This window comes from Silurus aristotelis, assembly GCF_946808225.1.
Source record: "Silurus aristotelis genome assembly, chromosome: 8".
Taxonomy (NCBI): domain Eukaryota; kingdom Metazoa; phylum Chordata; class Actinopteri; order Siluriformes; family Siluridae; genus Silurus; species Silurus aristotelis.
This window is the reverse complement of record NC_139581.1, coordinates 6801854-6814155: the sequence shown is the minus strand read 5'-3', so window position 1 is coordinate 6814155 and position 12302 is coordinate 6801854. Positions and strand designations below refer to the sequence as shown.

Genomic DNA, 12302 nt, shown 5'->3' with positions numbered 1-12302 from the left:
GTCTCACCTTCAACTGCACGACATTGGTGATACATTCCAGTCTGGCTTTAGGTCGAGACATAGCACTGAATCAGCGTTATTGAGGGTCCACAATGACATTCTTGGAGCCCTGGATGGAAAAAGCTCTGTGATTATGGTGTTACTGGACCTGACCGCTGCATTTGACACCGTGGATCATGCCATCCTCATCTCTCATCTTCAGCATGTTGTTGGTCTGCAGGGTGCGGTGCTTAGTTGGTTTTCATCATACCTCACTAACAGAACTTTCTCACTTGTGCTAAATGATCATTCTTCATCGGTTGCTCCTCTGTCATCTGGTGTGCCTCAGGGATCTATTCTTGGTCCCATTCTGTTTTCCCTCTATATGCTGCCACTTGGTCAACTCATTTCCAAACACGAAGTTCAATTTCATTTCTATGCTGACGACCTCCAGATTTATCTTCCTGTGATTCTGAGTGATAATTCTGCATTGGACCCTCTTCATAACTGCCTTCAGGATGTTAAACAATGGCTTTCCCAGAACTTCCTTCATCTGAACGAAGCAAAAACTGAATATATCCTGTTTAGCCCGGACTCAACCAGCAGTTCTCTGAGTTTTGGTCCTCTAACACCTCAGTTTGCGCCTACCGTGCGCAACCTGGGTGTTATTTTTGACCAAAGTATGTTATCCGAGAAACAGATCAGTGCAGTAGTGAAGGCGAGCTTTTACTAGCTAAGACTTCTCAGCAAGGTAAAACCATTTCTGTCCCAAGCTGACCTCGAAAAAGCTGTACATGCCTTCATCAGCTCGAGGATTGAATACTGCAACGCTCTCTACATTGGACTCAATCATTCTCTTCTCAGTCGGCTCCAAAGGGTGCAAAACGCGGCAGCACGTCTTCTCACCAACACCTCAAAACGATCACACATCACCCCGGTCCTCCGCTCGCTCCACTGGCTTCCGGTGCGGTATAGGGTGGAGTATAAGGTTTTGTTGTTCGTTTTCAAGGCCATCAATGGTCTTGCCCCGGCCTACCACACCGAATTAATAACAGTTTACCAACCAGCCAGAACTCTCCGTTCCTCTGGACTTACCTCTCTGGTCATTCCTTAATTCCGATATAAAAAGTTTAGTGGTCGGTCATTTTCCGTCCAGGGACCAAAGCTGTGGAACGCACTCCCAGCTCACATCCGATCCATCACTGTGCTGAGTGTTTTAAATCACAGTTGAAAACTTTTTAATTCATACAAGCTTTTAACACGTAGCCCTGCTTCACTGCTATTTTACATATATTTTGTGTTCTTATATTTTTTAATTTTTATATTTCTTATATTTTTATTGATTGTGTTGTTTTGACTGGAAAGTGCCTTGTGCTCCTTTTGGTTGCTGTAAGGCGCTATACAAATAAAGTTTTATTGATTGATTGTACTTATTCGAATATATCTGATATGCACTAGATAGACAAACGTATTCGGACACCTGACTTTTGTGACTCCAAACAATTAGCACAAAGATGAAGGGACACAGTTGTATAGGGTGTCTTCAGAGGCTGTAGCATAACCTTTTCTCTTCACTTGACCCAAACCTCTTTCAGCAGGACAATGTCCCTGTGTACAAAGCCAGCTCAATGAAGATATAGTTTAATTGGTTTGAAGTGGAAGATTTATAATAGCCTGTTAAGGAGCTCTGATTTCAACTCTATTGAACACCTTTGGGATGAATTGGAATGCTGACTGCACTCCAGGGCTCTTCACACTACATCAGTACTTGACTTTACTAACACCTTTGTGGCTGAATGAATCTCCACAAATCTTCACAAGCACACTTCAAAATCTAGAGGAATATAGTGTGGGAAATAATTATTTGATCCCCTGCTGATTTAGTAAATTTACCTCCTTACAAAGTAATGAACAGTCTAGATTTTATGGAAGGTTTATTTTAACAAAAAGAGAAAGAATATAAAAAAATTATAATATTAAATATACATTATTTTGTATTTGATTAAGTGAAACAAGTATTTTGATCCCGTACCAACCAGCAAGAATTCTGACTCCGACACACTCAAATTAGTCCTGTCCATTTAAGAAGGAACTCCTAATACCAACTCATTATATGTATAAAAGACACCCGTCACAGAATCAACTTCTTCTCACCTTGTCTCCAAAACATCCTACATTACATGTGCTGTCCCTCTAATAAACTCATTCTAATTCTGTCCATTGGCGTCACTCCCAATGAAAACCTCAACATCTTCAGCTCTGCTACCTACAGCTCCGCCTACTGTTTTTTAGTCAATGCCATTGTCTCTAAACCATACTCTTTCACTCTTCTATCACAAATCACTCCTGTCACTCTTCTCCACCCACTCCACCCTGCCTGCACCCTTTTCTTTACTTCTCTAACACACTCTCCATTACTTTGCATTGTTGACCCCAGGTACCTGAACTCCTCCACCTTCTCCACCTCTTCTCCCTGCAACCGCACCATTTTACTGCCCTCCCCTTTCATTTAAACACATTTACATTTACATTTGCGGCATTTAGCAGACGCCCTTATCCAGAGCGACGTACAAAAGTGCTTTAAATCTCTAGTAATGAATAAATCTACACTGGTACGCAAGATTACAAACTTAATATAAATATAACTTACTATAAAACAAACTTGGAAAGTGCTAATTTAGGTATTTCAGGAAGAGGTAGGTCTTCAGTCGTCGCTTAAAGATAATCAGGGACTCTGCTGTACGGACATCTAGGGGAAGTTCATTCCACCACCTTGGTGCCAGAACAGAGAAGAGCCTTGAAGTGTACTTACCTCTCATTCTGAGAGAAGGTGGTACCAGTCGAGCAGTGCTGGAGGATCTCAGACAGCGTGGTGCAGTGTGAGATGTGATGAGGTCACTGAGGTAAGATGGTGCTGGTCCATTTTTGGCCTTGTAGGCAAGCATCAGTGTTTTGAATCTGATACGTGCAGCTACTGGAAGCCAGTGAAGGGAGCGCAGCAGTGGGGTGATGTGGGAAAACTTGGGCTGATTGAACACAAGTCGTGCCGTTGCGTTTTGGATCATTTGCAGTGGACGAATAGCGTTCAGGGGAGACCTGCCAGCAGAGAGTTGCAGTAGTCAGTAGTCAGTTAGATCCAATTCCCACTAAACTACTGAAGGAAGTGTTATATACAGCTGGTGAGCCTCTTCTCAATATTATTAACTCTTTACTATCGTTAGGTCATGTCCCTAAATCCCTCAAGTTAGCAGTTATTAAGCCCCTCATTAAAAAACCTAATCTGGATCCAAACACGCTATCGAATTACAGACCAATTTCAAATCTCCCATTTATGTCTAAGATTTTAGAAAAGATTGTTGCTGCCCAGTTATGTAACCACTTGCAGGAGAACAATATCTTTGAAGAGTTTCAGTCAGGTTTTAGGCCCCATCATAGCACAGAAACTGCTCTAGTTGAAATCACTAATGACCTGTTTTTAGCTTCAGACCAAGGCTACATCTCCCTATTAGTTTTACTAGACCTTAGTGCTGCGTTCGACACTATAGATCATGATCTTCTCCTCGATCGCTTACAGAATTACATCGGTATTCAGGGACAGGCATTAAGCTGGTTTAAATCCTACCTGTCCAATCGTTACCATTTCGTAGATTTAAATGGAGAGCTATCCAGGATAATGCTAGTAAAATATGGCGTGCCACAAGGGTCAGTTCTAGGACCCCTGCTTTTCACAATATACATGCTTCCGTTAGGAAATATTATTAGAAGGCATGGAATTAGCTTCCATTGTTATGCTGATGATACCCAGCTATATATTTCATCCAAACCAAGCGATACAGCTCAATTAGCTCGCATAACTGAGTGTGTTGAAGAAATAAGAGATTGGATGACCCATAACTTTCTGCTATTAAATTCTGATAAAACTGAGATTTTGCTCATCGGCCCAAAAAATAGTACACAGAAGCTCCAGCATCTCAGCCTGCATTTAGACGGTTGTTCTGTAACTACTAATTCAACGGTAAAAGACCTGGGAGTTATTTTAGACAGCAACTTATCTTTTAAAAATCACATCAATCAAGTTACAAAAACAGCCTTCTTTCACCTTAGAAATATTTCTAAGCTAAGAAATATGTTATCTATATCTGATGCAGAGAAGCTCGTCCATGCGTTTATGACCTCTAGAATAGACTACTGTAATGCATTACTAGGTGGATGTCCTGCATCATTAATAAACAAGCTTCAGTTAGTTCAGAATGCGGCAGCAAGAATTCTTACTAGGTCAAGAAAATACGATCATATAACCCCAATCTTATCGTCCCTACATTGGCTTCCTGTTAAGTTTCGAATAGACTACAAACTACTGCTACTCACTTATAAAGCACTAAATGGTTTGGCTCCCATGTATCTCTTCAGTCTTTTAACACGCTACAATCCGTCACGCTCCCTGAGATCTCAAAACTCTGGGCTTCTAGTAGTTCCTAGAATAGCAAAGTCCACTAAAGGCGGTAGAGCATTTTCACATTTAGCTCCTAAACTCTGGAATAGTCTTCCTGACAGTGTTTGGGGTTCAGATACACTCTCCCAGTTTAAGTGTAGATTAAAAACATATCTTTTTAGCAAAGCCTACACATAACACACATCACACACATCACATCATAACCTTGTGCTCCAGAATATATGATCACATGCACATTATCAACTTGTGCTGTTAATATCATGAACAGCAGCTACGCTAATTCCTCTCCACTGCTTCTCTTTCTCTCCCCATCCCGAGGCATCCTGAGGTTTGGCCAGCTCCAGTCACGTCCCACCTCGTGAAGATTATGGACCTATGGATGATCATGGAGAAGTAGATGCCGAGTGTTTAAAGGCCCTGGCATGGAGAAGCTGATGCTGGATCTATGATGATCACAAATGTTGAGTTACTTATACCAAAGACTGTAGAAAGAACATTCAATTATAATCTTATACTCCAGTACTCATGTTAGTTCTCTCTCTCCAGTGTTCTGTATTGTTGAAAGATTTATGATCAAACTCTTGATGTCACCCATATGAGGATGGGTTCCCCTTTGAGTCTGGTTCCTCTCAAGGTTTCTTCCTCATATCATCTAAGGGAGTTTTTCCTTGCCACTGTCGCCACGGCTTGCTCATCAGGGACAAACGCACACCATTCACCTTCACTGTTGTTTTCTGTAAAGCTGCTTTGAGACAATGTCTGTTGTGAAAAGCGCTATACAGATAAACTTGACTTGACTTGACTAGTCAAGTCTTGAAATGACAAGAGACTGAACAAGCACCTGGGCAGCCTGTATGGACAGAAATGGTCGAATCCTTCGGATGTTATAGAGAAGAAATCGACAAAAACGAGCAACATTAGCGACGTGGGAAAAAAGACAGTTCATTGTCCATAGTTACTCCAAGGTTACGAGCAGTGGCTGAAGGGGAGAGCAGAGAGTCATGAAGTGTTATTTGGAGATCTTGACCTGGGGATGAAACACATCTGTCTTACTCCTACTGACTTTCATTCCCCTTCTTTCCAGCATGTACCTCCACCTCTCCAGACTCTTTTCAACCTGCTCCCTACTCTCACCACAAATCACAGTATCATCCGCAAACATCATAGTCCACGGAGACACCGGTCTGTCCTTGTCAGTCAACCTGTCTCTCACCACGGCTTAGAGCCGATCCTTGATACAGTCCAACCTCCACCTTAAACCAGTCTGTCGTTCCTACTGCGCACTTCACTCCTGTCACACTGTCATCATACATGTCCTGCACCATTCTCACATACTTCTCTGACACACCTGACTTCCTCATACAATACCACAACTCCTCTCTCGGCACCCTGTCGTATGCTTACTCTAAATCCACAAACACACAATGCAACTCCCTCTGTCCTTCTCAATACTTCCCTATCAACATTCTCAAAACAAATAACGCGTCTGTGGTGCTCTTCCTCGGCATAAAACCATACTGTTGCTCACAGATGGTCACCTCTTTCCTCAGCTTGGCTTCCACTTCACATTCAGATAACTTCATGGTGTGACTGATCAACTTTATTCCCCTTATTCTTAAAGATTGGTACCAGCACACTCCTTCTCCATTCCTCAGGCATCCTCCGACTTTCCAAAATCTTGTTAAACGATCTTGTTAAAAACTTCACTGCCATCTCTCCTAAACATCTCCACGCTTCTACCGGTATGTCATCTGTTCCGACCGACTTTCCACTCTTCATCCTCTTAATCGCTGCTTTTACTACCTCCTTACTAATCCTATCCACTTCCTGCTTCATCATCTCCACACCATCCAACCTTCACTCTCTCTTATTTTCCTCAGTAATCAGCTGCTCAAAATACTCCCTCCATCTTTTCAATACACTCTCCTCACTAGTCAACACATTTTCATCTCTATCTTTTATTTCTCTAACTTGCAGCACATCCTTCCCAGCTTGGTCGATCTGCCCGACCAGTTGGTACAAATCATTTTCTCCTTCCTTAGTGTCCAACTTCTCATACAGCTCCTCATATGCCTTTTCCTTAGCTTTTGCCACATCCCTCTTCACCTGCTGACGCAGAATTGGAATGTCGATTCCAATTTTGTTTCGCCAACCTCTTCTCCTTATGCTTTTCTGCTCTTCCTTATTCCACCACTACGTCCCTTTGTCTTTCTTTCTAATCCCAGATGTCACACCAAGTCCCTAAACCTTACACTACAGTCTTCCTCTTTCAGTTTCCACCATCTTATTCTTCTTTTAGTCCTCACTCTCCTCCTCTTCTTCTTCACCTCATCCTACAGACCACCAGCTCATGCTGTCTAGCTACACTGTCCCCTGCCAACACCTTAAAGTCTCCAATCTCCTTCATGTTGTATCTTCTACATAGAACATAGTCCACCTGTGTGCACCTTCCTCCACTCTTATACGTCACCCTTTGTTCCTCCTTCTTCTTAAAATAAGTATTCACCTGAGCCATTTCCATCCTTTTAGCAAAATCTACCACCATCTGCCCTTTCGGATTCCTCTCCTTAAGGCCATACCTACCCATCACCTCCTCATTACCTCTCTTCCCTCCACCTACATGCCCATTAAAGTCTGCCCCAATCACCAATCATTCATTCCTAGGTAGACCTTCTACCATTTCATCTAACTCACTCCAGAATTTTTCCTTCTCCTCCATCTCACAACCCACTTGCGGAGCATAAGCACTGATGACATTTATCATCACTCCTTCAACTACCAGCTTCACATTCATAACTCTATTAGAAACTATCTTCACCTCCACTACACTCTTACTGTACTCTTCCTTCAGAATCACCCCTACACCATTTCTCTTTCCATCCACACCATGAAAGAACAGTTTAAACCCACCTCCAATGTTCCTGGCCTTTCTCCCTTTTCACTTGGTTTCCTGAACACACAACATATCTACCTTTTTCCTTTCCATCATATCAGCTAACGCTCTCCTTTTACCAGTCATAGTACCAACATTTAAAGTGAACACCCTAACCTCCACTCTCCTTTACTTCCCCTTTCTCTGCTGTTTATGTAGATGTCTTCCTCCTCTCCTTCTCCTCCTTCCTCCAACAGTAGCCCAATTTCCACCGGTACCCTGTTCGCTAACGATACATGAGGCAGTCGTTGGTAACCCGGGCCTCAACCGATCCAGTATGAATTTTTGATTTGGGATCCGCAAATTGATTTGGCACATGTTTTACGCTGGATGCCCTTCCTAACGCAACCCCCCCAATTTATCCATGCTTGGGACCAGCACTAAGAGTGCACTGGCTTGTGCAACCCTAATGGCTGGGTTACCTACGATAAAAATACATACATACCCCACTGTATCTTCCCAGAAGAGTAAAGGTTATTAACAGCAAATGAAGACTAAATGTGGAATTTGATGTTCAGAAAGCACATATGAATCTTATGGTTTGGCATCCACAAACATTTGTCCATACAATGTATAACAATTATATATTAAACTGAATTAAATTTAAACTGGATTGCTGTGTTGAAATAAATTTATAATTGAGTTATAGCTTAGGGGGATTTATAGAGGGGAATTTTGGAGTTTTTTGAAACAAAGAAATCCGACTATACAACCTGGCAACCCTGCACGCCACCAATCTCTCAGCACCCTCTCTGTTGTTGTTAGTCTCCTATAACAACCACACTTTCTCTCCACTCACCAGGGCACCTCTTGTTTAAGTGCCTGAAAAGGAAGCAAAGAATCTTTGCAGAAACATTTACAAACATTTGTGATAATCTTTTGTTCTGTTTATTTTTTTTTTTTTCTCTTACACCACACATGCAACAGAAACTGGAAGCTATTAGCTGCCTGGAATTCTTTAAGTCATCCATTACTGAAGATCCAAAGGTGAACGTAATCCAGGACAAAAGATATGGCCAGCTGTGGTTAGTTTGTCAAAGCTCTTATTTATTCATTATTTATTCATACATGTGTTTAGAATGCATTCATGGTAAAGCTTAGAAATTAAAGGCATCACATTCATTTCACATTAATTACACTAGAAGTATGCATGTGTTTCATTAAAGGTCTTTTTATACAAGATGGCAAAGATACCTTTGAAAAAGGTCATATTTCAAAGTTAATTAGGGAAATGTTATCAAATACTAGACCTCTGATTTTGGATATCTGGTGTCCTTAGTTAATAGTATTGTACTGATTATTATTTTTAAGATAAGAAGAAATGGGACCCATTTGATACCTCTCAGAAAAGAGATTTTATCAGCAGACCCCTTTCACCGATTACAGTTTTACGGTAGGCAGTACACAAATATAATTTCTGAGCTACTTCATGATTGTAGATGATGTTACCAATGAGATTGAGTGTTGTGTTGCTATTATAAATACTGCATAAGAGTTAACAAGTGTTTCTACACAATTTAAGGCCACCTACAGCTAAGGCTTACAGAAATCAATACGCTTTGGCTGATCCTATTGGTATGACCGCATACAGTGAAGACTTTTGCTGGAAACCTCCATCTAAGCCTGACTGTATCCAGACCGGGACAGCCTCTGGCAACAGGAGAAACAACCCGCACCCAAGCCAGGTGGAAAGAAACACCTTTACCTGTTTGTAGTCATTTCTTTGCATAGTACAGCACCAGGGGAAAATATAGCCTACTTTAGAAATATATTCTAGTACCCTATAGTACAGAAGATTTCTTGAGAAACAATACATTGGAGTATTAGCTATTCTATTTTAGCTTAGAATAATATTTATCAATACGTTTATGTAAGCATAACCCCATAAACCCAACCCCTCTATGGTTATTTGATCTTATTGTTTCTTATATGCTTTTTTCATTTGCGACACTCTTTTTGCTGTTGTTATTGCTGCTACATTTTCTTGCACTACACTACAGAGTACTTAACATAACATGACGTTGTTTCAATAGCTGTCCAACACAACGTTCATCTGCTCTCCTTTTCTGTCTCTTGTCAGGTGTGTTTATTGTTCTGTGTGTATATCTTCCTGTTCCCGTTTCATGCTGTTGTGTATTTTCACTTTATAAAGTTTTGTGCTCTGTAGTATTGCATTGTTATACCATGGTCTTTCAGAAATTGCATTTTGTTCCAGTGTATACAAGTTATATAAAGGGATGGCAATAAATTCTCACTTGGGTTGACTTGAGATGAGATTTTTTTTTCTGCATTTTCTCCAACATTTTATTAATTTACCTGATAACAGATACAATTTAGGTAATTTACAAATCTCTGGACAGTGACACTGCTGGGATATTTTTTGTTAAGTCTGTTCTTTAGCCCTGCTATGACTTAAAAATGAATAAAGTTGAGATGAGTAAGAGTTGAGAGTGCATTTTTGTTGCTTTTTTCTAGTCCAAGTCCAAAAACTTCTAATTACAAATTTTATTCGAATAAAGCATTGTAGTTCCAACAAAAATATTATCACTTTCAGGGTTTTATGGTATGGAGGCATCCTCCTGGACTGAAACTTTGCGAAAAAAACCCACCTGAGGACGAAGTCAAAAATGCTCTATCTGCACAGTACAAATCAATATACAGAAGGGACTTTCTGGGCATCCCTCAAGGTAGGAACTCTAACTATACTAAAAGAAAACTGCTGAAATGTCTGTAGTTTGACAAAACATCTTTGTACACTGTATTATATGTATATTCCCTCTGTCACTGGTTCATTCTATCATCTCATCTAAGATACAGCACTATCTTGGGTCTCTTATCTGCAGGGATCATGATTACCCATACAGCCCTAGACAAAAAGAACATTTCTGAGGTCCCTCGGTGCATTCAAACTGAGATGAGATACAACTATCGTAAGCCTGTTCAAAGACCTGAATTTCGGGAAAAAACATCACGCCGTGAGGCCTCAAAGGGCATAAGTAAGCTTTAGCAAGTAATGTCATGTAAAATACATTATGGAATACTGTTTTCATAAAAAGTGGGTTTATATTCCCCACAAAAATTTTAATATACTATTAAAATATGTATTTATATTAATGTTTTCTTATGCAAAGCATTTTGCGATTATACTTTTTATATAAAAAAAATATATATTATTATTATTGTTATACATTTTAGGTAGATTTATTTATTTATTTACCACTAGGTAAAATGTAAAAGTTAAATACTTACTGAAGAATTTCCATTTTTTTTCTTTTTTGTGTTTCAGTCCCTACAGTAATTCCAAAGCATATCACTAACCAGGAAATCACGAAACCCTTAACCACATATGACAAACATTTCAGTGGTAAATCCACAGACTTTGCTTCAGTGCTCAGTTCTCTCCAGCGTGAGGAACTCCAGCAATTCTACAAGCATTTACCTGGAAAGGGTGAACAATATATGTAATGTTATGTCAAAAAAATTAAAAACGTTATGTGAGTAATCTAAAATGGTCAAAACAGCTTTAATTATAAATCATCCTTATTTACTGTTTCCTTCCAACAGAAAAATTGGTGATGCAAAAGTTTTTGGCAACAAACCAAAGAGCTCCTGGTCAAGGCGAGAAAATAATGGAGCCAGTGGCATTCACGCAACCTCCTGCAGTGCTAGAAAGGATATCCGTCTGGCCTGGGCCTCTGTGACCTATTCCCATAATGTGTATGTGTGGGCAAGAAAAGTAATAAATTCCTTATATTGCAATGAATCGTTCTGTTCAAATAGATGTGAAGAATGAACATCAGATATTAAACCAAAAATACATACTATACTTGCCCAGTAGTAGTTAACATAACTGTGCTAACCAGTTCTGTGCATCCATACTGTTCTAAAGATGTTAATTCATTTTCCATAACAGCTGCTTTGGCAGGTTTGTGTTAATGTACAATATTCCACACAAAAGTATTAAAAAGGTGCAGTTATTGTTATTGTGAAGCTTCTGTCATTTATTAAACATTTATGGAAGGAGTCTCCAGTGTTAGTGATTTGTCTTAAAACTCAACTTTAGGTTCTCCTACATAGGAACGTTTTTTTGGGGGAAATATTGTAATTAACTTAAAAACAAGAAGCCAGCAAGGTTCATATCTCTGTTCTTCACTATACAATACAACACTTTCTTTCGGCTTCTCCCGTTAGGGGTCGCCACAGCGGACCATCTGCATGTTTGATTTGGCACATGTTTTTACGCTGGATGCCCTTCCTAACGCAACCCTCCCCATTTATCCGGGCTTGGGACCGGCACTAAGGCTTGTCCAACCCTAATGGCTGGGATTGATTCCCTGACCGGGGATCGAACCCAGGCCGCAGCATTGAGAGCGCCGCATCGTAACCACTAGACCACCAGGGAACCTTATCTGTGCTTCACTATAAATGGTTAAAATACAGATTGTGTTTTTCAGAGCTCAATAAAAAAAGTTCTTCTACCACTTTCTGCAGTTTAAGAGAAATAAAACATACTAAGACACACACACTGTCTCTGGGTTACTGATCGGGGGTTCAAGCCCCGATATCGCCAAGCTGCCCCTCTTGGGGCCATTGAGCAAAGTACTTAACCCACTGTGTTCTAGTTGTGCTGTAATATGGCTGACCCTGTACTCTGACCCAGGCTTCCTAACATCTCTGGCATATGGGATTTCACTATGCTGTAAAGTACATGACAAGTATAAAGCACCTTTGCTTTGTTTTCTTTTGTCTTCTTTTGTTTTCTGTGTTTGCTCAATCGAACCTTGACAAAATGGAGGATTTACACACCTATTCTGGTACACAATATTTTGTATATGTAATATTATGAAATTATTGTTCTGAAAGTTTAAATGTGTACACATATGTGTCTACATTTTGATGACTTTGACAACCTGTGTAACTCTGAGGTCATGCACTTGG

General features: G+C 40.3%; 1 protein-coding gene across 1 annotated transcript; it reads left to right on the top strand.

Annotated features, from left to right (window-relative positions):
• The first annotated feature begins 8124 nt into the window (after positions 1-8124).
• tex26 (testis expressed 26) lies at positions 8125-11387 on the top strand. The gene is made up of 7 exons (XM_083548820.1): positions 8125-8389; positions 8676-8757; positions 8887-9049; positions 9919-10051; positions 10208-10360; positions 10651-10812; positions 10929-11387. The coding sequence occupies exons 1-7, from the start codon at positions 8377-8379 to the stop codon at positions 11063-11065; spliced, it is 843 nt and encodes a 280-aa protein (XP_083404946.1). The 5' UTR covers positions 8125-8376; the 3' UTR covers positions 11066-11387.
• Positions 11388-12302: the final 915 nt, after the last annotated feature.

What these genes read in the sequence shown, in the direction of transcription:
- tex26 (XM_083548820.1), top strand. An exon ending in TCACCGATTACAGTTTTACG is followed by an intron (nt 8,758 to 8,886) that starts GTAGGCAGTACA and finishes ACACAATTTAAG; the next exon opens with GCCACCTACAGCTAAGGCTT. An exon ending in ACAACCCGCACCCAAGCCAG is followed by an intron (nt 9,050 to 9,918) that starts GTGGAAAGAAAC and finishes TATCACTTTCAG; the next exon opens with GGTTTTATGGTATGGAGGCA.